The sequence below is a fragment of the Neurospora hispaniola genome (genome assembly GCF_033458365.1).
Source record: "Neurospora hispaniola strain FGSC 10403 chromosome Unknown B0T23scaffold_1, whole genome shotgun sequence".
Classification (NCBI taxonomy): domain Eukaryota; kingdom Fungi; phylum Ascomycota; class Sordariomycetes; order Sordariales; family Sordariaceae; genus Neurospora; species Neurospora hispaniola.
This window is the reverse complement of record NW_026944406.1, coordinates 336,421-360,320: the sequence shown is the minus strand read 5'-3', so window position 1 is coordinate 360,320 and position 23,900 is coordinate 336,421. Positions and strand designations below refer to the sequence as shown.

The 23,900-nt window shown below is 51.7% G+C and overlaps 10 protein-coding genes across 10 annotated transcripts; 4 read left to right on the top strand and 6 right to left on the bottom strand.

Moving 5' to 3' along the window:
* The first annotated feature begins 1,151 nt into the window (after positions 1-1,151).
* On the top strand, positions 1,152-1,598 carry B0T23DRAFT_368585 (uncharacterized protein). Its single transcript, XM_062836453.1, has 2 exons — positions 1,152-1,394; positions 1,503-1,598. The coding sequence occupies exon 1, from the start codon at positions 1,220-1,222 to the stop codon at positions 1,385-1,387; it is 168 nt and encodes a 55-aa protein (XP_062696428.1). The 5' UTR covers positions 1,152-1,219; the 3' UTR covers positions 1,388-1,394; positions 1,503-1,598.
* Positions 1,599-3,674: 2,076 nt separating this feature from the next.
* B0T23DRAFT_1756 (uncharacterized protein) lies at positions 3,675-4,210 on the bottom strand. Its single transcript, XM_062832988.1, has 2 exons — positions 4,045-4,210; positions 3,675-3,971 (listed from the first exon to the last, which is right to left on the bottom strand). The coding sequence occupies exons 1-2, from the start codon at positions 4,104-4,106 to the stop codon at positions 3,761-3,763; spliced, it is 273 nt and encodes a 90-aa protein (XP_062696427.1). The 5' UTR covers positions 4,107-4,210; the 3' UTR covers positions 3,675-3,760.
* Positions 4,211-4,757: 547 nt separating this feature from the next.
* On the bottom strand, positions 4,758-6,457 carry B0T23DRAFT_433710 (uncharacterized protein; the record flags this gene model as incomplete). Its single annotated transcript, XM_062840460.1, has 3 exons — positions 4,758-5,635; positions 5,724-6,164; positions 6,233-6,457. The coding sequence occupies 3 exons, from the start codon at positions 6,455-6,457 to the stop codon at positions 5,159-5,161; spliced, it is 1,143 nt and encodes a 380-aa protein (XP_062696426.1). The 3' UTR covers positions 4,758-5,158.
* A 1,243-nt stretch (positions 6,458-7,700) lies between these two features.
* B0T23DRAFT_424360 (pyridoxal phosphate-dependent transferase) lies at positions 7,701-9,452 on the bottom strand (the record flags this gene model as incomplete). Its single annotated transcript, XM_062839850.1, has 1 exon — positions 7,701-9,452. The coding sequence occupies one exon, from the start codon at positions 9,450-9,452 to the stop codon at positions 7,701-7,703; it is 1,752 nt and encodes a 583-aa protein (XP_062696425.1).
* A 1,688-nt stretch (positions 9,453-11,140) lies between these two features.
* B0T23DRAFT_1472 (uncharacterized protein) lies at positions 11,141-11,853 on the top strand. Its single transcript, XM_062832463.1, has one exon. It carries the CDS (start codon positions 11,329-11,331, stop codon positions 11,785-11,787), a length of 459 nt encoding a protein of 152 aa, XP_062696424.1. The 5' UTR covers positions 11,141-11,328; the 3' UTR covers positions 11,788-11,853.
* A 2,270-nt stretch (positions 11,854-14,123) lies between these two features.
* B0T23DRAFT_368577 (uncharacterized protein) lies at positions 14,124-15,351 on the top strand. Its single transcript, XM_062836452.1, has 2 exons — positions 14,124-14,695; positions 14,772-15,351. The coding sequence occupies exons 1-2, from the start codon at positions 14,428-14,430 to the stop codon at positions 15,128-15,130; spliced, it is 627 nt and encodes a 208-aa protein (XP_062696423.1). The 5' UTR covers positions 14,124-14,427; the 3' UTR covers positions 15,131-15,351.
* Positions 15,352-16,551: 1,200 nt separating this feature from the next.
* B0T23DRAFT_368575 (fructose-bisphosphate aldolase) lies at positions 16,552-18,487 on the bottom strand. Its single transcript, XM_062836451.1, has 8 exons — positions 18,461-18,487; positions 18,279-18,337; positions 18,171-18,201; positions 17,818-18,096; positions 17,633-17,755; positions 17,471-17,565; positions 17,278-17,411; positions 16,552-17,222 (listed from the first exon to the last, which is right to left on the bottom strand). Exons 2-8 carry the CDS (start codon positions 18,291-18,293, stop codon positions 16,811-16,813), a joined length of 1,089 nt encoding a protein of 362 aa, XP_062696422.1. The 5' UTR covers positions 18,294-18,337; positions 18,461-18,487; the 3' UTR covers positions 16,552-16,810.
* Positions 18,488-18,885: 398 nt separating this feature from the next.
* Positions 18,886-19,535, top strand: B0T23DRAFT_1118 (uncharacterized protein). Its single transcript, XM_062831873.1, has one exon. It carries the CDS (start codon positions 19,013-19,015, stop codon positions 19,361-19,363), a length of 351 nt encoding a protein of 116 aa, XP_062696421.1. The 5' UTR covers positions 18,886-19,012; the 3' UTR covers positions 19,364-19,535.
* A 144-nt stretch (positions 19,536-19,679) lies between these two features.
* On the bottom strand, positions 19,680-21,479 carry B0T23DRAFT_400525 (uncharacterized protein; the record flags this gene model as incomplete). The annotated part of the gene is made up of 9 exons (XM_062838493.1): positions 19,680-19,864; positions 19,900-19,962; positions 20,003-20,091; positions 20,123-20,292; positions 20,323-20,349; positions 20,411-20,445; positions 20,691-20,830; positions 20,917-21,035; positions 21,426-21,479. 9 exons carry the CDS (start codon positions 21,477-21,479, stop codon positions 19,680-19,682), a joined length of 882 nt encoding a protein of 293 aa, XP_062696420.1.
* A 1,529-nt stretch (positions 21,480-23,008) lies between these two features.
* B0T23DRAFT_307545 (uncharacterized protein) lies at positions 23,009-23,759 on the bottom strand (the record flags this gene model as incomplete). Its single annotated transcript, XM_062834426.1, has 3 exons — positions 23,009-23,215; positions 23,258-23,268; positions 23,687-23,759. Coding segments are annotated over 3 exons (291 nt in total), but the record flags the coding sequence as incomplete, so codon positions are not given.
* Between the last annotated feature and the right edge of the window lie 141 nt (positions 23,760-23,900).

The window sequence follows — 23,900 nt, the reverse complement described above, 5'->3', positions numbered from 1 at the left end:
GTTTTCTGTTGGGGGCTGGAGACGTGACGACAGAAAAATTGATTTATGTTTTGTTCTGCTAGTGGCAGTACAAGAGGAGATTCGGAAACCAGGCAGTCCAGAGCTAAATAAATAGGTACCCAGAGAGGGCAGGGGACATGGAGCCGGTGAATGGGAAGCACAGTGACAGTGAATGGGCGCCCAGAGCATGGACTTCCAGCACTTTCTCCTCAATAAACGTAAATGTACACTAAGAGGGCGCCAAATTGATCTGGCAATGGTTTTCGACAAGGCGGTCATTCATGTCTTTTGTTGGCACAAATAGGTGTGTTTTTTTCTACTTGCTAAATACCGGACCTCTGTGTCTACGGGCATCTAATGCTCCCCACCCGCTTCTTATCCCGTCCATCAATGTCTTTGTTCCTCTTCCTCTTCCTCTTCCTCTTCTTCAATCAACAAGTTCACCACCATTCTCGTGTCCTCGTGTTCACATCCACTCCGTTCACTTCGACGATTGCTTCGTCCCGATCAGACTGCGGTTGATGCCCCTCAGATGATCCGGCACTTTGTCACCGATGCGTCTCACCACGTTTCTTTTTGTTTTTCCAGTGGGGCTTATCACCCCGATGATGTTGCTGCTGTTGTTGATCACGACCGTCAACATCGTTTGCTATGAATGTCTTTGGCAGAAGTTGACACATTGCAATCGTCTTGACCAGCTGAAGTCGACAATCAACTTGGCCGTTGGGATTGGAGACACAAGCTGCGATGGAGTACGGTTCTGCTACGGTGAAAGCCGCATATGGTTTTATGCCAATACCATGCTCCTATGTGTCGGTCCAGATGCTGCTGGTGTTTTGTTTGTAGGGCAGCTTCGACGGCTCGGAGGTGGAACTCAAGGGCGGAAAGATGGAGTACGTTGAATCGGGTTTAAACAGTTCGGCATCCGAGGTCTGCTTTCCACTCCATTTTCTGTGCGTCTTAGGCTGCATTTGTTTTGGTACGGTTGCCGTACAGAGGAGCTGGTACCTCTAAATTTGCTTGCGTTTGGTGTCATCGACACTCCACAGCAAGTTTGGCTTGGTCTGGTGCATTGGTTTGTTTGCGTGTCATGACCAGCCAGCTGAGGGTTGACTTGCTGTGGAGCGTCGATGAAAGCACCAGGGTTGTGGTACGCATTCTCGTGTCCATTGCGGCTCTCGATGCCAGGTGTTGCGTGGAATTAGCGTAGCCTTGATGAATGATGAATGTCTTGATTGTTGTCTTCTCAAGTCTCCAGCGAGCTGACGGCTCCGTCAACGAGCCTTATGTACAGCTCATGGTAGAGGTAGCTGCTTCCCTCAACGGGAAAACCCCGTGTCACCAGGAGAGTGCGGCCCGGGACCGTGCGATCATGGAAACTTGGTGACCTGATGCTTTCGGAGTGGTAGATGTTAGAACCTCTTGAAAACGACAGGTGAGAATGACTAGAGTTCACTTCGAGATGAAAAATACAGGCAGGAGCGGAGGAATGTGGTACTTACAGGGAGGCACAATGGTCTTGTTGTCAACAGGAGCTTCAGTCCCGGTTGATCTTCTCAACCGCCTCCTCATCTACCTGTAGAGGTAGCGCCCATGGATTCGCTGACAGATGTGAGCTTCAACTTCAAATGGGTTATTTCTGGACTTAGCTCATCAAATCGACGTACCTTGAGATTGGGAACGCGTAGAGAGTGTTTTTGTGGGATTATCTTTGGAACTTTGCTTGGAGCGGTGTTTGGAATTTTGTTCAAACTGAGTTGGAACGTTGTTGTTGGAACTTTGTTGTGATGGGAAGGGTTTGGGAAGAAGTGAGGGGTCAAAATGGTGAGTCCGGGAAGCTTTTATTTCTGTTTCTCTTGCCCGTCCGTTATGTGGCTGCATGTGGTGCTCACACTGAGTTCAAAGACAGTGGTCAATTTTGCCAGCTGCCAGTTACAGCCACAGCCTCTCACAACACCACATACATACTACACGTGCACACGCAGGAAGGCTTGTTTGCCAGCTGAACTGTGATAGCCCTACTGTGACTGGGGCTGCCGGCTGAGGCAGAAAGATCGGATTACCGGGCCAACCGTTATGCTCTATGGCGGTCTGGGTCAGGTTCGGATGCCTGCTACCGGTTTGGATCCTTCCAGATACTTTCAAGTACGTCATTCATCCAATAGTTCCATTTCCGTCATTTTCATTCATGCCTGGCACTCTGTGGTATCAGAACCCTTCGTGGAAGGCACCTGGGTCTGTCCTTGGCGTTCTCGAGAGATGGATGCCACGCGGTCCGTTGCCAGGAAGCATTGCAAGATATCGTCCACGTTGTTCTACACCACTAGCGAGTTGATGTGTTTAACATGCAAGCAACACTTTGGATTCACCTTTAGGTCCCTTTTGACACTCTTGAAAAGCATAGTTGCCCAGTGGTATACCGAGTGGCGTGGAGGGATGCACTGTATCCCTGATCCCAAACACCTGAAGGACACTCGCTATTTTGATCGTGCTTAAAGCACCCTGCGGCAGACAAAGTAACAGCATTAGATTCTCTGGCCTTCAGTTTTCACTCAAGGTCTCTTTGTCGGAAGAATACATCAGTGGTGTAATTTTCCCGATAACAGGAAATATTGAGTGCCCCTGATCCAGACCCACTTTTCGCAGCGGGTGCTGTGGCGAAGGAAATCATCAAGACATTGACTCTTCGTGCTTCAAAAAATATCTGATCATTGCAGTCCAGTCCTCTTTGGAGTGTAAAAGGAGGAAAGACCAGCCGGTTGGCATGAAAATGCTTTAAATTGTCTTCCAAATGTTGAGTGTCCGTCTCCAAGAAGGAGTCTGGTGTGATTGTAAGGTGAGCTCAGGTTGACATGGAGCACATAAAAATCAGCATCAGCGGGCAAGAAGTAACTCACAGAATGCGCTCGCTAAAAAACAACCTATAACCGCGAAATCGGTGAGAACCGCAGGACACTCTGATCCGAATCGAAAACGAACATTGTTGGTTGTGCAATCTGAACCAGCTTGCCATCCTTCTTTCACAATCTACTCTCTGAAAATTGAACTGGGATCCTTTTTTTTCGTTACCTTCAAACTCACAAAATGAGTAAAGCAAGCCTTTGATCCTCTTCTTTCTCCTGCGTCCTGTGTGTGGTCAGCCAGTCTGGCCCGTTTTCAAGTCTTCCATTCTTTCATCTTTGATCATAAGCACGCCTTATCCCGTCAAGAAAAGAAGAAAATATTTACTACGGCTTGTGGGATCACGAGATTTTCAAAGTCCAAACCAACCTTACTTGAAAGAAGATTAATCTACCTCTAGGTATTAACAACGTCCATGTCCCAGTGCGTGTAAGCACAACGACAGTCGCATAGCACATTTTCTTTTGTCCCAAGGTTTGAACAAACGTGAACAGAGATAATTGAACGTAAAAGTCTCATTGTGTTCTATCTACTTCGACTTCGACTTCGACTTCGACTTTGCCTTGGCATCTTTCGACTTGATTTCCAGCTTGGCCCGCATCTCCAGAGAGACTTGTTGGCCGGCCGTGCCTCTTGGCGCCCATTCACTGTGCTTCCATTCACTGGCCCTCCTATCCTGGGTATTTAGGCTGCCCTAGGTGCTTTTTCCCTTCTTCCCTGTTCCTACTACCTGAATCAACACCTTTTCGTCGTCCCAGTCCAACAAGACTGCTTCAGAGTCTCGACTGCACCAGCATTTGAGAAGCTTGAAATTGGCAGCGAGGCCTTTCCCTTGTTCTTAACATCTTTGACAAGCTTCTCAAATGCTGGTGCAGCCCTTAGGCTGGCCCGGGCCGCCCTGGTACTGAATGGGCGTGGGCGTCCGCCTTTGTTGTGGCGGCGGCCACTGCGGTTGGTCGTGGTTGTCGGCATGGCGATTAGCAGGAGCATGAGAAGAGTTGGTGGAGGACATGGTTCTGGATGGGCATGGGCGTCCGCCTTTGTTGTGGCGGCTGCCACTGTTGCAGCACCTGGAGATGAAGTTAGGACTCAGGATCTCGTCACTCTTCTGACAGAAAAAAACAAGCAACAGCTTCTACTTACACGTTACCCGTGTGTACAATCACCTTCCTGATTTTCTTGTGTGCTGGATGGATGCGAAGCATCTCGGATGCTTTCACGGCTGTCAGGGTAGGCTCGGGCTGGGGCGATCCCCGCTGCTTTGCCACTCATCAAAGCAGAGTGTATAACAAACGCCTTCTTTTGGTCAGGGCCGGGTGCCGTGAGGGGGGCACACGATGACGACGACGACGACGACCTCTTCCTGTGGTTAGGATGAGCGGCGCCCTGGAGTAAAAGTGAGTACTCACAATTTCTTCACTCTTCTGACAGAATGAACAAGAGACGACTACTTACGGTCAACGATGTTGACGTATGATACGAGGGGGGTTGGATGCGGTCGTGGCAGGTGTTGTTGCCGAGGGTTTGAGAGCTGGTTTGGCTGTAGTTGGAGGCGTCTTCGAACTACCCGTCCTCCTGCCGACCGCGTTCTGGGGAATTCAGGAGGGGGAAAGCAGATGCGTGTCTCGAGGCAAGTTCGGCCCTACCGTACGAGCTTCGGACCGCCTACCTTCAACACACTCTTAGGGCTGCGTGATACACGTGTATCAAGTGATGCCGATGTGCTTGAGGAACTGGGTGATGTTTGGTTTGAGGAACTGGAGACCGAAAGTTGGGGGTGAGGGGAAAAGTTTGAGAGGTGAGAGAAGGAAGGTCGCGAGAAGATCTTCAATGGATTTTAAACCAGAGCAAGTGAAAAACAAGGTGGGGCAAGGCAGTGTACAATTCAATCTTTTGTGTGCAGAATCTGTATTGAAAGTTACGTGCAGAACTTCAAACTGCCCTAGATGCCCCAGGCAGAAACAGAACGTACTTCGGACGACGAAGCGGTGCAAGAAGAAGCGACCAAAGGATGGAAGGTAGGGAGTAACGGGAAAGACAGAAAACAGCCCAGATGCCAAAGCTCAGTGAATGGCGTATGAGCCTCATACGCCGGCACTCTAGACTCCCGTCTTCAACGGGAAGTGAAAGAGCCTCGAGGTCAGCATGACCTTGACCCCTCCCAGCGTTAAGCCCGTGCTTTATCCCATCGTGTAGGTAGACAGGTAGCCTACCTCTACCTCCCTTGAAGACCTCCTCTCAAGCAAGACCAAGGCACTCAGAAAAGCTTCCACTTAGAGGTATCCTTTGGTGTCCCCATGATCCAGTCCCTCACCAACACCCACGCACTCTTTGCCACCCATGCAACACTCTTAGCCATGCCGACTACCAGATACTTGAGGATCTTACCCATAGTAACCAAACAATCCCCAAAGAAGGACCCGACAGCATTAGCTACCTTGTGCCAGTCAACCTCCTTCAGGCCTCCAAACAAATAACTGAAAAGCATGTACACGAGAGCCACTACACAGGCAAAGGTAGTCGCGAAGATAAGGCCGAGAACAATCTGGGCGCTTGGTGAGAGATCGTCAGGAGATCCGCCTGACGAGTGACCGGAAGGTCTTGCGGAGTTGCGCTTTCTCTGGGAGTGGACATCGGAATAGTACGGGTCGTAGCTGTTGTAGCTGTTGTAGCTGTGGTGGTCGCTTCGAGCAGTGCTTTGGACAGGTCGCGAGGCGGGGTATTGTAGCTGTGGCTGAAAGAGGGAGTTAGAAAATAGAACTCAGTGAAACCTCATCAGAGGTAGAGGTAAGTATGTTCAAAAAAGAGAGGTTGTGACTAACAGTAACACTGGGTATTGTTCCGTATCCCTGGCTCCGCTTTCTCTCTGCTTCCAGATGAGCCTGAACAAGAATGTCCAGAGGAACTGGAACAGTGAACCTGTCATCGTAGACAGGAGGAATGGGCTCGCAGTAACCGGAACGTTTTACCACAATCTGGTATGAGGCATCCGTGATGGTGTAAATCTTGTTTTTGCGACGATCGTAGTTTCTCAGAAGAGAGAAGAGGATTTTCTTATGGTCCCTAGTATTTACGTAGGAGTTCTTCTTGAAGGCCGGCACGCCGTGGTCAAGCTTCAGTTGGATATTGTTGTCTGGATGGGGAGGTGACGGATCAATGGGAAGGTAAATTCCTCGTAGTTGAGTGTTGCTGTACCGATGCCTCGTTTCAAGATCCGTGCCGCCAAAGGATGTCATCTGGATTGCACATACCAAGCTTGTTAGCTTGTGGACGTCGAGTCTTGGGACATGACTGATGCATTGGAAGATTTCAAGAGTCTTGCGCAACTCACAAAAAGAATGTCAACCTTCCCATCTGCAGCAATCTTCTTCGAAAGCACAAGGACCGGGTGGTTATGGGATTCCTCGGAGAAACCAGTCGACACGCTGAGCTCATCCGCATACGGCAACCACATTATGCGTCCCGCAAGCTTCGAGCCATTTTGTCCTGGTGTCGGCGGAGTGCTTCCCCGTCGGCTTCGTTGGGAGTTACGTCTGGAAGATGGAGTGGTTGGCATGATTGCTTCGAGTTACAGTCCCCATTCAATACAACGAAAACAGGCACTCATGCCACAGTAACACATATCAAGGGTGTAATTTTCCAACACTGCAAAAAGACGGGAATTCGCTCAAGATAAACCCCCTCAACTCAGCTCACCAGCAGCAAAGGGAAGCCCAAAATGAGGGGTCGCTTCCATATGTCCGTGTCCTTAGGCAGACTGGCAGAATCCGTTTGCTTTCATGTCTTGTTCCCGTTGGTTGCATCGTGCATTTTCCTGCACTTTTTGGTCTTTGCATGTCATGTTGTACGCCCACGAATGGCTAGATGATGCGCCCGGCCGCTATAAGTGGCCATCGGCGGCCACCAGCGGGCCGTTCCCACCACACAGCCTCTCTCCAGGGACCCTGTCATGCACATAACCGCTAATCAAGCACACCAAATCTCCAATGGGAGGCCGTACCGGCGCTGCGGGAAGGTGACGAACGAAACATGTTGGCTCGAGTGGTGGACCGTCGAAGCAATGCGGGGGTGGGCGCAGAGCACGGTCAGGCTGTGACGAGGGCTCCGAATGTGTGTTGGCGTGGACTGGACTCGTAGAGGTCGAAGTTCAATCGGGACATGGATGAGAGGTGAGGAACGCCGACCGTCTTCCCCTTTCTGGTTGCTGGGGATACGGTGGGGTTGTTTACGTGGTATGATAACAGAAAGAAGTCAGCTGTTTTGTTCGCTAGTCCGACGACGGTAGCGCTGAAAATGGAGGGAGCCTTTACCTGGAAGTTGGGTGGCCTTTGTGCCGCCAGCGTCAGCCCCTGGAACAAGGACATATGAAGTCCGCTTAAGCCCGCGCTTAGCTAAAAGAGTCTCAAGGTTTATATAATTAGGTATAGGCAATACGTACATCGGGATGTGTCAAACTCGCATCCAAGCGCCGTGCCTACGTCCGATATGTCGAGAGGTCGAGAAGTCAAGGCGGATGACATGTCGTCGGGGTTCCACTTTTGACCTTATTGCTCGATTTAGCTCCCAAAACACAGCGGCTGCCCACTGTTACTGACATTGTTTTGACCCACTTTTTAACTTCTCTCCAAGTCATCCAACGTCGTCCTTCATGCTTTCATCCCACCTCAACACCAAACAAAGCACGATTCCAAACATGGACGTGAGCAGAAGCACATACTCCAATTACTTCAACACTCAAACTTTCAATTATGTACATTGACCTTCCTTCTTAACAACCCATCTATATCCCACCCCTCTCTTCAACACCCCATCCTATCCGGCAACCCCTCCTTCCCCGTCACTCTATCTCTATACGTCTTCTCCACAAACTCAAAAAATCTATCCACATCCCTCTCATTACTCGCCACCCCAAAGCTGACCCTTATCCCCCCCGCCGTCGGCAACCCCAGCACCCTCAATAACTCCTCAAAACTCAACTCCTTATCCCTCCCCTGGCCTCTCCACATCCTCCACAACGTGGGCAGCGGCAGCCTCGAAAACGACGTCCAAATATCCAACCCGAACGCCGCCTCGCCCGCACCGGGATTACAGAAACATCCCGTCCGCAGACTGATCCCCGCGGCCGCAGACTCGAACGCGACCAGTCGCTCGTCCACGTACTTCCCGCGCGCATCGAGCAAGTTGAACGCCACGCTGCCTCCGCGCATCTTGGTATCTGTTGGTCCGTAGATCTCGACCATCCGTCGACCGTCGCTGTGGCGCAGGTTTTGTAGTCTTTCCAAGAAGTAACCCGTAAGACAACGGACGCGGGTTTCGAGGATTTCCATGCCGCCTACTCCGTTTCTCTCTCCGTTGGAATCGGTGCTGTCAGGACTGGGACAAGGACTGGAGGGAGAAGAGGCAGAAGGAGGCGGAGGATTGTCCTTGGAATCCAACCAATCCAATCCCACCGTCACTTCGGGGATACTCAAAAAGTTGACGGTCCCGTCTTCGAAGGCTTCTTCCAGCCGGTCGCTGAGCTGATGCCACTTTACTCCAACAGTAACTGCCTTGACGGTACCTCCGCTGAACCAAGGCCTGCGAAGTTTGGCTAGGGCAGAGCGCTTGACGATGAGACTGCCGACGCCGGTGGGGTAGCCAAAGAGTTTGTACCATGACACGATGATGAATTCAGGTTTGATGTCCCCCGAAAGATCGAGGCGGGAGGTAGGCAGGTAAGCGGCAGCGTCAAGAAGGACGTCGTAACCTCGTGACTGAGCAAGTGGTACCCAGTGCAGGGGATGTCGGACGCCAGTGAAGTTGGATTGAGCCGGGTACGCAAACAAGCCATTTCGTCTTTCCCCTCCTTCTTTTCTCTCCTCTGTCTTTCCCGTCGACTGATGTTGGTGATTTTGATATTGTTGCTTCTCGGACATCGGCAATGCTATCCGCCCCACTGGATCAGGAGCAGAAGACAAATGCCCAAGACACCCCTTAACTGGCACAGTCACCACCTTTCTCACTTTCCCCATCACTCCGGCATATCTTGTGGGCAGCTTCTCGATAACATCGTGCTCTTTGATCCTCATATCAGTCCCACTAATCCCGACATATTCCACTTTCGCCCCCTTCCTCTTCGCAAACTCCCTCATCCCATTGACACTGTTATGATTATCCGCACTTAACACCAGCCTCCCGCCCCTTTTGTACTGATATCCCTCTCCGACCAACCTCGCGGCGCCCGTGGCGTTCGGGGTGAAGATAACCGCATATTCTTCGGGGTCCGCGTCGAAGTGCTTCAGGATCCTTTTGCGGGTTTGCTCGACCGCGATGGTGGCGGCTTCCGAAGTCGGGTTGACGGAGTGGGGGTTGCCGTAAAGGGTGGAGGCGAGCCGGGCTTCATGGGCGGCTAGCTGGAAGGAGGAGCAAAGGCCGGAGCCGGTGTAGTCAAGGTAGGTGTGGGATTGGGCGTCCAGGTAGGAGTAGGCGGTTGAGCGGAGGTGGTCCAGGCGGGTGGTGGTGCGGTATTCGGGGTAGAGGCTCGTGATGGAGGGGGTTGAGTCTGAGGACATTTCGATGGTGGGTGTTTTGTTGATAGTTTGGACTTGGTATGTAGGTGGCGTTGGGGTCGCTGTAAGCTGCCTAGAAGTAAAGAGAGGTGACATGAATAGAGGCAAGGAGTCCTTTTTGTTTGTTCCTGCAGATGAATGGAAGCTGATATAAGACGGGAAGGATGACTCGAGCAAGTCCGACTCTGTGCCTGAAGGAAGATGACAGACAGACAGATCTAATGGGCCACAACTTGTGTTGACAGGAAGGGGCCGAAGACAAGTTCGATGTGAAGCCTTCATTGATAGGTAATCCACTGGAGGTCCCCGATAACGAGGATTGTATCCAATCTCACTTGGTGTGTCGAAGAGTCTCAGTTGTATTGCTGACCACCCACCCACCGGGGCCAATATTACCTAACGACTCGCGGATGTGTTGCAGTGTCCCCAACGGCCCGGAAAGATACTCCGAGTATTCTGTGTCTTCCGTCATAAACGCCTCCCTCATGACATGCATGCCTCTATGCATGCCTTGTCGTCGATGCCGATCCAAGTGTGCTATCTCTTTTCCCTTCAGGTCTCCCCACTCGCGTGTCTCTGCCTTCCTGTTGCTGCTATCCGCTCACACACTTGTCTTAGTTCCGTGTCTGGTGGGAGTCTCGATGCTAGGAAATCTACACTAGCGTGGTAGTTGGCTGAGGCGTATCGGAGCGTGAGATCCGCTGATCACTGTGATGAGAACTATGACGGTAAGGGTCACGTTCGGACTATCAACCAGTGAGACAGCGTGCTTTCCTCGTGGATGTTGGGCGTACACAGGATACCATGTAGATCTGCTCTGCCTCCACGATGCATGTATTGCATGTAAAGCTGGCAGCTGGGTGATAACGACGAGACCTTCCGGGCGACTGAACGGCAAGATAATGGCTTTGAGCCGGCTGTGATGTTCTTGATGGGACATGATTGGTATTGTAGTCAACGATAACCAATATCTGCAGGCATGTCAACGACTTTCGGGTGTGGCTTGGTGTCGCCCTGAATCCTGTGTTCCGGAATTCTCGGACTTTGTCGTTCCCCTCGAGCGTCCTTGACAGTGAAAGCTCGCGAGGCTTGTCGTCTCCTTTCACGATATGGAACCTTTGTTTCGAGCTCTTATCACAGTATCACCAGGCTCGCACTGGCTGTTAGGTTGCTTTTGTTAGCCTAAAGACAAAGACATCCGTCTTGGGGATTACCATACTGTTGGTGCAGAGACAGCAAGTGACTTGCAAGTCGCTTACACACACATAGGGCATAGTGTGGAATGTCGATTGGTCGATCAGTCCAGCATTGTTTTTTGCCTTGGAAGGTTAGCGTTAAGATTTGAGCCGGCCAGCATGCATCATTGGGGTCCAGGGCCATGCCCAGATGGGGATAGCGTTGTCCTGACCGCGAGCGAGTGCCAAGTGCATGTAGTGTACAAGATATTGATTGACAAGATTGACAATACAACAGCCAACCAGCGGCCAGCCGCCTATGTTCCATGATGGGATGATAGTCGTCGGCTGTGGTTTAAGCAATAAAGTCCTAGCTGAGCCCTATCATTCATGATGATCTTTATCGCGGGCCGTGATCGCCAGCAAGCGAGATAGAAACTCCACAGAGAAAATCGGAGGGTTGCAAATGCGTGTCGCAGTAAGGTACACTATGTCTAGTGTACAACTACATGCAGAAGGGCTGAACGGCAATCTGAATGGGGCTTGCACCTGGCTGCTGCAACGCTGACTTTGTGGCTGTTCTCGGAGACCACTTTCAGTAACTCCAGTGGTGCGCCATCGTATGAGCGTGCTCGCTCCCTTTGAGTCGTTCACGTTGTCTTTCCTTTGCCGAAGCAACGGTATTATCTCTTCGCATTGTTGTCATGGTCCTTGTGCCTCGTCGATCTTTGAATCTCAAAAGAAATAGGAAAGACCAAAAACTTTCCAAGGCACCAGTAATAAAGGATCGCATGATGTTTGCTCTTTCGGCTTTCCTTTGCGAGATGACCTTCATCTTATCGATCTCCCAAACTCCGGTTGGTCTCTCGAGGATCGATTGCGATCAAACTTGTCCGTTTCGGTGGGACAGTGCGCCGAAAAGTCCAGTCATACTGACTGCACCGGTGTTCTTTTCTTCTTTTGCTTGTCTCTTTCTTCTTTGGGCCGGCCGTTTGCAAATGAAGATGATCGGACTTGGTATGCAAGCCACACTTGGAACATATGATCGGAGTGAGAACAATTACCCAATCAGCGAGGCGACGAAACAACGCCCTTGCAAAGCTGCATCCGAGTCAAAGATTTGTGTCAGGTACCTGAATCGTCGGAAGGCTTGGAGTTTTTAGTCGTCGGACAACTGGTCTCTGCCTTGTCATCCATTGCCATGTCTAGCACTTGAGGAAATCCAGGACAGTTTCCCAGACTCGGGATCAATTCACGAGAAGTCGGAGAAGAGACGCCGCGGGAATCTGTTTGCTCAGTAACAACACCGATATGCAGTGTCAATGGTAGCTGCCTGTCGTGAAACGCCACACATGTTCGGGCAGAACAATTCCCTGGTCTGACCGTAATCCGACAGCCTGGTTGACAAGAACCTGGCTTCCGCAACCATGCAGAAAGGGGGCTCAATAATGTCCTGTATGAGTACGGCGCGGAGGCACAATCGAGAGAGCCGAAGGAAACGTGGAATCTTCATGATTCCGGTTGCCGACCTCACTAAGGGCATGCACGTTTGCTGCGCCGCACTGCTCCGCGACATGTTGATACTACCGGGAGCGGTCCGGTATCTCGGGAATCCGGGGCGGCTTTGCGTAGGTGATGGTTCGAACGGAGGATTTCGGTTGCCAGTCAATGAATAAACGATAAGTCCCAAGTTGTCTTCAAGATGCCATCTTGATGCTCGCTTAAAGTTCATGTTAAGACATCCTTCGCATTCGACGTTTGTGCTCGCCCACCGTTGCAGTGTTCAGAAACCTTAACCACCCGCTACCACCAAAGCACACAGAGCCTCGTCGAATCTGGAAATATGCAGCAAAGACGTTACCTCCGAAAGTGTGAGATTGCTTATCCATCGGGTCAGCATCCCGTGTTCCCCCACCTTGTGTTCCGTTGTAGGCATCCTTCTCTTCGTCTTCCAGAACAGGCAGCCGACGAATGGCTCTCAGCTTGCACAAGGCCCAACGGGATGACCTACTTACGCGCATGGCGCATATTCGTCTCACGCACTGTGACCGGCGACCTTTGGTTCCGAGGTGCGTACAAGCTAAGATTGCACTTTGAGAACTTCCCAAACCCGTAATGGTGGTAAGCAGGGCTTTCAACCATCATGACTTCCATCCCACCATGCGAACGATAACATGGAAAGTTGGATGGATGGATCATCAACCTAGAAACCATGTGCGCGCCGCTCGTGGTCAACTGGTTGCGACCTCACCAAGTGCTTGCGCCGCCTGCGCGGCTGACGTGCATTGGGGAGGGGAAGGATGTAACGGATATAGTGCTTGGAAGATATCGCTATAGAAGCACCTGTATACCTTTTGTGCACCACCTTATTTGGACTTCACGTTGCATTCCGGGCGATCTTGAAAGAAAGTGCGACGATTCGACTTGGGCATCCGGTTAGCGATGTCGGTTGTCAGTCAGCATGTTATCATCCGCTCTAGCGCCTGACGAGAGACAACACTGTAATCGTGGTAGCCGATGTGCTCGAGTTGGGCATATCTCGAAGAGGTTGTTCAGCAACAGTAGGTATAATCGCTCGCCTCAGTTGAAGTGGCTTGTTGCCGGATATACCCCGTTTTTCCCACCTCCTCAACATGGCCTCATCGTTGCGGTGTGAGAGCGTAGTAGTCGTTGCATTTGGGGGCTGAAGAGTCGTCGGTACCAAGAAACAGAGAGCCCAAAGCGGTTGTTCCCGTTGAACCGGATCGTTGCGAGCAATGGAAAGCAAACAGAGCCTGACTGCCGCATGTGGTAAAGAGTTCGTGATACTGTAGCAAAGCACAAGGTCAGTACCATATCTGGTCAAAACAAGCGAGCTTGTGTGGTAGGCGTCAGGTAAGCAGCCACGATATCTGAACCCTTCCCCAGGTCACCTCTTGACTCTGCCCTTCTTCCGTCTACCCTCAATTCATCCCAGGCCCCGAGATCGGTATTCCAATGGGCTCCTGGTGGCTCTGGGAATGGGCTGACAGGGCGTTCATCTTGGTGACAGGCGTTGAGGAGGAAGCAAACATTGACAAACGACACACGGCCGGCAATGCTTACCTAACATGGAAGGTTCAGCCATCAACATATGTTGGTTTGCTTCTATTCCGGACGTGTTCCCCAAAGGGGACCGTTCATTGCCCGGCAATTTGCATCGTGGGGGCGCAGAACGTGGCTTTGTTCCTTTCGTGTTCTAGTGGTCGTTGACGACAACGGACGTGCAGTCTTGACGGTGTGCAAAAGCCAGATGATGAAGAGAAAGGCGAAGAAGGAGAAAAGGAGCAAAAACGAACGTTCCAGCCACAGACCGCAGTCCGCATCAATCCCAGGAACAGTGGAACCCGGACCTGCATGGGGCCCTGTACATTGTTAAGTAACGTTCAAAATGCTCCAGGGGTGCACTAACAATTTCGAGACCTCACTGTCGTCGAGGCCAATGCAATGCAGTGACATCATCGCATCTCCGCCGGGCCCTCGCGGGACATCGACATCATCATTAGCAAAACACCACATCGACCACCTTTGGACCACAGCAGCACCAACTCCGCAACAGAAGGCATGAGAAGATAGTGGAAACAGGGTACACGATTCGATTCACTATGACGACTTTTTGACAACCAGCTTTTGAGGTTTCTTTTTGTACGATAGCTTTAGTAGTGGTTATAAACACAACAATCTGAATTTCCTACCTCTACAGTCCCAACTTCTTCTGTCCCATCTTTTGCCAAGACATCACCATTCCCTTCAATCACCACCATCAGTACAACAAGTCAGCCACAATGTTCGCCCTCTTCCGCGGCCACCCCAACAAAGACCTCGCCGACCTCGCCGAGCACCACCTGCAACATGATCTCCAGCCCGAAGACCGCGAACGCCTGCGCAAAGCCGCCTCCAAAGTCTCGACGCACACCACGATCGGCACTTTTCTAGGCCTTGGTCTCGGCATCGCCTTGGCCTGGCGCATCCGGCAGAACCGCCAGCAACTGTTCAACGCGTTCAAAATGATGGCCAAGCCGGTGGAAGTAGTATTTGCCAACGGTCGGAGGGGCAAGTTCTTTTTCTCTCCCTTCTCTCTCAGAACTTTTCTCAGTTCGTTGCTAACATACCTACCTACGCGAAATAGAACCAGTCCCAGACCTAGAACCCCTCCTCCGCCCTACGCGCTGGGGTGACATCGCCACTTACACCGTCTTTGGCATCGGGTGCTCGATGCTCGGCGGCGAGACCGGCTTGCTGACCGGGTCGGCAGCAGCGACTCGCACCATCACCCGCGACCCCGAGTCCCGGAAGCGCATCGAGGATGCCTTTCGCTTGTTCCAGATCGATGTGCTGAAGCGCCAGCTGGAGATGCTCGAGCGGGAGGTCAAGGAGAGGGGCGGCGCGGCGGGGAGAAAGGAGACGGACTCGGAGTTTGCTTCTAGCTGGGAGAAGTTGAAGGATCAGGCGGGCGGGATGGTGAGCACCTTGAAGCCTTCCGAGTGATCGATTCTAGGTATGTTTCGAGTGAGCGAGAGGGATGGCTTGGGTGGTTTGCATGGTTTGCATGGATTGGAGTCTGGGAATAATGGGTTATTTGTTTCTTCCGTTCTTGTTGATATTTCTGCTTTGCACAGTCTCATTCATTCATGGGTGTTATATAAATGGTCTGGATATACATTTTACTTGTTTTGATGCTGATAATTATCTGTTGGAATGTTCCAAGTGATCATCTTGTACAGTGGTGAAGATGAGCATCTGACTTGTGGACTTGACTTTTTTGGCTTGAATATTGTCATGGGTGGTCCAGTCGATGATGTTGACCACAACATCGCGTGCCGTAATCTTTGCTCTTGCGACCGTCGTTCACGAATGCCATCAAAACCGTCTCAGCCTAGCTCAATTCCAACTACAACGGCGATCGCCTTTCGAAAACTCGTGGTCCTCGTAAAAACGGCCTTCTCATTCCAGCCAACGACTCAGACACCCGGGTAACTGACAACCGCCGTCAACCCCGAAAATGCGATCGCCGAGGCACAGGACCGAAGCTAGGTTCAAGTACTCGTCATCCACCGCAAGCCAATGGAGGAAAAACAATCGATATCATCTGATTGAAGACCGATACTCATCAGTGCTCGAATCGTCTGTTTGGCCTTTGACGTATACAACTGTTCAAAATTGCCCGATTCTCGTCTTCCATCCCATCTCCTAGTAACCAAAAACACCATTAGTACCGTTGCCAGAACCCATCAAGACCCGCAACATTCTAATAATCAAATCGACAAAGAGTACTCTCTGAGTGCGGAAAGCTGCCCAGACGCAGCAAATCTCGTGTACCACTCATCTTTGCATCCTGGTACAACACAAGTATCATGAAATTGCTGCATTGCATTGCATTGCATCAGCTGTCTCGTGCATAGAGGCATGCCCACCAAACATTGAAGTTGACCTTAAAACCAAAACAACAAAAAGCAAAGCAGAAAGAAAAGCAAAAAAAAGAACCCCATACCGCGTCCGGTAATGGGGTGAAGGAGAGGTGTTCTCAGCGTTATTGACGCAGGTAGTTAAAGCGATGGATTGAAAAACTGCATCGGCAGCGGAAGCGGGCAGAACTGTCGTCGGACAGCCTGTGAAAAGTGGTGTCTGGAACAAAGCATCGCAGACAAAGAAATGCGTGTGCATCAAATGGCCCTTAACTGAGGGTCGAACTCATAACCTCCTACCCCCGAGAGGTGTTCGCCGCTCACATCGGAACCACTGAGCCAAATAGGTTGCTCATAACCTGTCAAAGACTGTGTGCGCAGGGAAGCGCCTCATTGTTGGAACGAGGAGTCTGGCTTGGGCCTTATATACTCCACCACATAAAAGCACAAGATCCATGTCCACCAAGCGTGACTAAAGGGTCCGTGTACGGACTTGGGAGAAACTCAAAGGCAACTTTTCAATTGGGTATGTACTACTTTTCGGTATCACCCCAAACCCAACCGGCTAGCATAACATCATCATAGCCGGTAACTTGAACCCCCCCGGAACACCGTGAACCAACCTGCTTGTATACGTCCAAGTATCGGCAAAGCCGACACGCCATGGAACCAGTCTCAATGGCCGGAAACCACCACAAACACGAACGGAATCAAGCAGTGTACTCATCAAATCATTCCATTTTCATTATTCCTCAATTCCCATTTAGACGGTGCCGGCGGCGTTGAAGTCCTTGAGGGCCTCCTCGACGCGGGCCTTCATGGTCTTCTCACCCTCGCGGATCCAGACACGGGGGTCGTACTTCTTCTTGTTGGGCTTGTTGGGGCCCTCAGGGTTGCCGACCTGGCTCCTGAGGTAGTCGATGTTGTTGAGGATGTAGTCACGGATACCGACGAGGTAGCTCCACTGGAGATCAGTGTCGACGTTGACCTTGACGACACCGTTCGAGATGGCCTCACGGTACTCCTCCTTGGAGGAGCCGGAGCCACCGTGGAAAACGAAGAAGACGGGCTTCTTGTCCTTGCCACCGAGCTTCTCGGAGACGTAAGCCTGGTGCTTGCCAAGGAGCTCGGGGTGGAGCTTGACGTTGCCAGGAGCGTAGACACCGTGAACGTTGCTGTCATCTCGTTAGTTCTAATGAACCGAAAGCAAGGGGTAGAGTTCAGCCTTACCCGAAGCCAGCGGCAATGGAGAAGTAGGGGGAAATGGGGCGGAAAGCCTCCTCGATCTGCCAGATGTCCTCGGGCTGAGTGTAGAGAGAAGCGTTGTCAACCTCGGAGTTGTCAACACCGTCCTCCTCGCCACCCTGTTTGCAAGTGTTAGCTTTCTGTTTCCTTTTGGAGCAAGCGCATGACATTGACGTACGGTGATACCGATCTCCATCTCGAGCCACTGCTTCATGGGCGCCATGCGCTTAAGGTACTTGACGCAGGTGGAGATGTTCTCCTCAACGCTCTCCTCTGTAATTGCACGTCAGTAAGCTGGGGCATTGGTGGGAGCGGTCGCATTTGTCGGGGGCAGACTTACCAGAGAGATCGATCATGTGAGAAGAGAAGAGGGGCACGCCGTTGGCCTTGAAGAACTTCTCGTCCTCCTCGAGCATGCCATCGAGCCAAGGGAGAAGCTTCTTGGCGCAGTGGTCGGTGTGGACTAGGACCATGTCAGCATCTTGAAGGCAAGTTGAACCGAGAATGACAAGCTAAGCTACTTACGGACAACGGGAATGCCGTAGATGGGGGCAATGGAGCGGATGTAGTGAGCGGCGGCAATGGCACCGGCGACGGAAGCCTCGCGCTTCTCAGCAGAGTCCTTGATGCCCTTGCCGGCGAAGAAGGCAGCACCACCCTGGGAAGTCTGGAGGATGATGGGAGCCTTCTGGTCGCGAGCAGCCTCGAGGGCAGCGACGGCAGTGCTAGAGGAGGTGACGTTGCAGGCAGGGATAGCAAACTGCTTCTCGCGAGCGTACTGGAAAAGCTTCAGGACGTCATCACCTAGAGGTAAGAAAAAGGTCAGATTTTGTTTATGTTCCGGTATCGGGCAGCGCATCTGCTTGGCCAAATCGTACCGTAGAGGACGCCAGCGGGAAGGTTGAGCTCCTGTTGAGGGTATCACCGTTAGATCAGCTGCGCTTCGAAGCTACCAATTGCCAGGTTGAGAGGAGGCGGAAACTTACATCGAAGATACCCATTTTGACTGTTGTTTTTGGTTATGAAGTTGCGTGACGCGGGGTAGCTGTTAATGTGAAAAGGTGGAAATAAGTATAAGAACGCTTTCCAGGATAGCAGGTTGAGGGTATCACAAACAAGAATGAAGAGGATGAAAAGAGGAAGACGGGACAGAACTGGAAGCACTCACGGTTTTGCAGACTGCGGGAATTTGTATGACGAAGGGTTGATGTCCTGCTCAGGAGATTTGGGAAGAGGAGACGGAGAAGAGAGAAACTGCAAGAGGGTCGACAGTCACGCCCAACAATCCCGTCAGTGGTTCAAGGACGAGGAAGGAAGTGGAGGGATCGTAGGTCAGCCAGCGGGGCGGCCGAGCATAGCACCGACGCTCTAGCCGCGGTTTCATTGGCCAGGACACCCAAACAGAGCAAGAGCTGCGTTGTGCCCCTCACTAGTGGTCCAAGGTGGGGGGTTGACGACGAGCATTGAGCAGGGAGCTGTCTCCAAAATGACAGACCACTTGCAGCAACCCGCAGCCCAGACCCTCCAAAGAGTGGACTGCGCCAAGCGGCCGTCTTCCCGACGCTTGCTTGTCAGTGTCGCGTCACTGCTTTGGTCGGGGTTCTTGTCCGGGGGTCCCTCTTGCCATCCGCAGCCAGGTGGTTCCACTGTCACGGCTTGAGCATTGCCGGACCGTCACATTCATTTCATCAAGGGCAGTCTTGGCCGTCGTCACCTCACAATGGCAGACTTTCTTCAAGCCAGTGTCGTCATCCCGTGTTTTCGACATTGGATCATATTATCGATGTTGCTCGCTGTCTGGTTGGCGGCGTGTTTGGAGCTTCAACTTTATCCTGACAACGAATCAAAAGACCGCCAATTCAACCCGTCGAAAGACTTCACACCTCCCCTTTCCGTTCTTTCACTGGCTACTACTCCATATCCATCTCCAGAACTGAGGAGACCATATGCCATGCAGCCTCCTTTCGGAAGGTTGGACAACAGACAAAACCCTTGCCCTCAGGTCTCGTGCCCGTCAATTGTGTCTCGACTTCGCCGAATTTGTCGTGGTTTGGATTGTTGGAGAACGTGAAATGGAAAAGATCGGAATCCGGGGTTCAGGATCGCGATGAATGACCTCGGTCCGACATGACACCACCTCACCGCTCAATATCGGCGACACTCATCGTGATGATGGTTTCCAGGATGACTACGGCTTTGGCGTATATGATATAAAGCCGGACCCTCGTTGTCACCCTTGGCCACCAATACTATTACGGGGGCATCACAGCAAGCGAGACACGTAGGTAGGTAGGTAAAGGAAGGTATTGACAATCGCGGTACTCGGACACGCTACTTTCTGTGATAGACAGTCAATCATCAGGGCGTCTTGACCGACTTGACAGACATCACTGACACGGGCTGTTGAACTGAACAATGACTCGACCGATGACCTCATTGGGAGCCACTCTGGATTGCATCTCCCCATTGCGAGACCCTGTCGAGGGCCTCGAGAACCCCAGGGTTCCCAGGGGAACCTTTCGATTGGAATTTACCCCTGGATTGGGTTTCTTCGGGTTCCATTCTCCCGTCTCTTCCCGGGACGTATTGTTTCTTCATCCAGCTCACGGAACGGAACCGTTATCGCCAAGACCCGGGACTCCCCGGATCCAGACCCGCTTGCCCCGCATTCTTCCCCCAAGTTCCCGTCCGGGCTGCCGAAGCAACGAACTGAATGAGCCGCGTGAACAAGCATCCGGGGATTGCATTGTCGAGCCGGCAGTATCTTTGAATGCAATATGATCCCTGTGGCTGGTTATTCTGTTGTTGCCATGTGTTGGTGCTCTGCCACAAGGCTGTAGCTGCAAGCTCAGTGACCGGCACCTCGGTTACAAGGCTGATCCTCTTAGCCGGCAGGGACTTTTCCCGGCTTCCCCCATTGGTTCCCCTTTGTTCATCCTTCTCAATGTAGCAGCTCTTTCTACTTTCTTGCGTGAAAAAGTTGACCGCACCGACCCAATGCTTCTCCTAACCTGTGGTACTTGCAAGAACTACGACCTTCTTATCCCATCTGCGCGCCTCAATACCATGAAGTCACGGGCATACATCCGTCCTAAACAGTCTATTTCCCGCACCTCACCTTTGCTACCCAGGCTTCTCTTAACACAGAACTCGCTGGACACCTTTGACGGATGTCGTAAAGTTGGTTGTCACTCGGGAAGCCCATCCCACCGCCCACCTCTCGTCATGGAAGTGCAAGCTTGAACTGGCCAAAGAAACACTGGAAGTCACCGAGAAAATCATCAGACTTCCGAATTCACAAGCACATCTTACCAGCAACAGCTAGAATCAAGCAGATGTGCAAAAATTATTTCAATTATTCGTCGTATCGCAAACCGGCAAGCCCGACCTCTACTTACGGCCAGCAAAACCAGTGAACGGCTCAAGGAACAGAATCTTGATAGGAGCAGCGAAGAGATCCTCCTTCGTGGCAGTCTCGATCAACCAACCGAACTTGGGGCTCTCCTTGTGAGCGTTGAAGGCAGCCTCGTCGGCGTAGCTGCGGACAGTGTAGTGTATATGTTAGCCACGGTTACCTACTACCAGACATGAGATGAAAGAGAGAGAGAGATCACAACAACTTACATCTCCTGAAGGACGATAATAGGCTTGTCGTCCTCCTTCGAGGTAGACCAGTGGTACTGGAGCGTGTTGGGCTCGTTGGCCTCAACCCAGGCGGAAATCTCCTTGCCGAGTTCCTTGACCTGTGAAGGGGGAAGAAGGGTGTTAGTACGTAAGACGGGTATTTGTCAGGGGATGTCGCCATGATTCCGGGAAAGACGCGGTATGAGTTTAAATCATGCTAGGTGTGGAATGTTGAAACACGTGGGAGACAAGGGCCGATTGTTGATGGTAAGTTGCAGACACAGTGAGGTCGGATGGACCGGATGTTGGCGGTAGAGAGGTAGAGTTTCTCAGTCGGCCCTTCTCGAGGTTTGAAATTCGTTTGGCAGTCGCAACTGCTCCCCTCAACGGGAGGAGCGGTGAAGGACCACAAAGAAAAAAAGTTGACGATATCATTGCACCTCAGGTCCAGTCGACAGCGGGGAAGCTCCGTTCAGCGGGGTAGTTCAGCATTTCAGGAACCAACTTACGCGCTCAAGCTTGCCCTCCTTGGGGTAAACGACGGCAACGAGGTTGAAAGTCATTTTGGCTGTTGATGTGAAGGAACTGTTCGTTATAGATGTGATGAGATGGTTCGGTGTATGGGACGAGGTTGGTGGTGAGATCGATGGAGTGCAGTGAGGTGATGACACCAGAACGGCAAGATGGACGGCGGGAACAGCGGAGTCTTAAGCACGAGGAGAGCCACCTGGGTAAGGTGGAGAGAAGCGAACCGAGGCCCACATTATTAATCCACCCATTCTCGCCATTGTAGTGTAAATGACGGCGACGACGACTTTGTTGTTGAGTCTGCCGTTGGAATTTGTAATCTCTGGGTAGGAACGAACCTCGAAAAGGATTGGTAAGGATTCTATATCACACTCTGACACTGCGCATGAGATGCTTCCAAACGGACATGATATTGCCCGATGAAGATGTTGGATTGCTCACCTAATCCCACCGGCTCAACCGGTCAAGCACAACAACCCCAACAGTAACGCCGGCAGGCATCCGACGATCGGATGTCAGGGCATTGCGGGACTCCTAGTGCCTTATCAGCTTATCTAAATACACTAAAGTGGAAAGCTTCAAGCAGAGCTCACCCTGCAAACCCCACTTTCCACGCCTGCCCCAACACTTATTTACCACAACAACAACAACAACAACAACAACCACTAGTCACTTTGGCGGAGTAGTTAGGTATTGTGCCGCCCGGCTAATCGCAAGAAAGTAAGAAAGGTACCCCAAAACTTAGCAGTTGTTCCTAGCACGAAGGTTAGGTAATTTGGTCTGATGATCAGAATGGAATCCGAGTCACCTAGTCAGCTTGTTCGGGCATTTCTACATCTGGTAATTTATATGCACTGTGTGGTAGGGGAGGCCCAACCCTTATTCGCAAATGTCAGTTTATCCGTCGTTGATGTGCTTACGGTTTAGAGCCAGGCATTTCAATTTCCCTACTCAACTTGTAGTGTCTCTTCACATACAACTGAAGTTCGGGTATCAACCTTTCATCTCACCCATCTGGATGCACGCCACCAAACAGTTCATACCTTATTGTATCAAGCCAGTTGAACGACTTGGTCCGCACGACACACACAATGAGTCTCCTTCCTTACACCTAGTCTCCTCGCCGCGATCCAGCCGGCGCCAAGCCGCATTGGAACACAGGCAATGGCTCAAACAACTCGCTTGCGAATCCTTCCTGCTGCTTGCCCAAGTCACCCAGCGCGCGTCTGCTGCTGATAAACCATTGAGTGGATGTGGGTTCCGTGAGCAGCGATGCCTGCTTGTCCAGGCGGCTAGGTCATGCTCCCACGTCCATCTGTCATCGGTTGGGCACTTCTTGATGACGCGGAACATCATGATGTCAAATTTTCATCTTGAGGCAGAATGTCACTTCTTTTGACGTCGCCTGCCTCGCTCCTTGCCCTCCTCATCTCGTCCTCATGGAAGGTACCTAGGTATGCTGAAAAGTTCGCCGGTGGCAAGAAGGGAACACAGTTAGGAAGGCTAAAGACCGAAATCGATCCTGGGGGGGGAAGTGAGGACGACCTGGGCGACAAAGACGCATTCATTGTGCTTTTCGTTTTTGATGGCCGTCCATCTGCTGCTGATGTAAGTGAATGTCGAGTAGAGAAGTTGAAACCAGAGCTGAGGGATGGCCGCTTGTTCCTGCAACCCTGCCGCTTGTTCTTTCGAGTTGACGGTCGTGGCAGGTGTGAACGAGTGCTCGAAGCCATTTCGAAGAGCGTTGGGAAGGTGCAGTGGGGCTGACAAGCTAATTTTGAACTTGCGCAACATTCCTTGCGGCGGATTCGACATGTTTCCTTGCTCTTGCCCGTTGCAAAACACCAGTTGCCCTGAAAGTATCCTTACAAAGAGTCGTCTGTGTCTGCTAGTGTCCGATTCTCGCAGTAATGCAAAAAAGAGCGCGTCCCACGAGGCTCAGTCTCTCTGAGGTCGTGTGGCATCGTGAAACAGAAATGTTACGGTGCCGTCTTCCCACTCTTTGCCAAGTGAAAACACCTGCAAGCCAGCCTCAGGCTCCTCGCAACTCGCACTTGATCCTCCAAAATCCGTCATCGCCCGATCGAGCCAACAACAGCAAGCCTACTTGTCCGCCGCTGCAGGTGGCGCGTCATCGTGTGAACAAGCTTGGAGAGGGGCAGGTTCAACGGCACGCAGTTGTCCCAGTGCTCCAGTTTCCCCCACTTCCCCGTGCCCCAAGCCCAGGAATTTCGTCACTGACAGTTGAGCTTCTGCCCAGGTTCAAGGAGCCAGATGTCATCCGAGACGCCGAGGACTCTGCGAACGATGAAGAGAACACAGGAAGTGCATTTGACGAGTGCATGGGGGCTGTAAGATGGAACCTGAGCTACAGCTATTCCTAGTGAGTCGTTTTGCAGGCGAAAGTCGAGGGGAACACCCTATACCTTGGAAGGAGGAAGCCCTTTGCGGACAAA

Bases quoted from the DNA above. Each gene is read 5' to 3' on its own strand.
- B0T23DRAFT_368577 (XM_062836452.1), top strand. From the start codon at position 14,428: ATGTTCGCCCTCTTCCGCGGCCACCCCAACAAAGACCTCGCCGACCTC. The intron at 14,696-14,771 runs GCAAGTTCTTTT...TACGCGAAATAG, and splicing joins ATTTGCCAACGGTCGGAGGG to AACCAGTCCCAGACCTAGAA.
- B0T23DRAFT_1756 (XM_062832988.1), bottom strand. From the start codon at position 4,106: ATGCTTCGCATCCATCCAGCACACAAGAAAATCAGGAAGGTGATTGTA. The intron at 3,972-4,044 runs GTAAGTAGAAGC...CTTCATCTCCAG, and splicing joins ATTGTACACACGGGTAACGT to GTGCTGCAACAGTGGCAGCC.
- B0T23DRAFT_1118 (XM_062831873.1), top strand. From the start codon at position 19,013: ATGGCAGACTTTCTTCAAGCCAGTGTCGTCATCCCGTGTTTTCGACAT.
- B0T23DRAFT_368585 (XM_062836453.1), top strand. From the start codon at position 1,220: ATGATGAATGTCTTGATTGTTGTCTTCTCAAGTCTCCAGCGAGCTGAC.
- B0T23DRAFT_1472 (XM_062832463.1), top strand. From the start codon at position 11,329: ATGGTCCTTGTGCCTCGTCGATCTTTGAATCTCAAAAGAAATAGGAAA.
- B0T23DRAFT_368575 (XM_062836451.1), bottom strand. The intron at 17,756-17,817 runs GTAAGTAGCTTA...ACATGGTCCTAG, and splicing joins CTACGGCATTCCCGTTGTCC to TCCACACCGACCACTGCGCC. The intron at 17,223-17,277 runs GTAAGGCTGAAC...ACGAGATGACAG, and splicing joins TCCATTGCCGCTGGCTTCGG to CAACGTTCACGGTGTCTACG.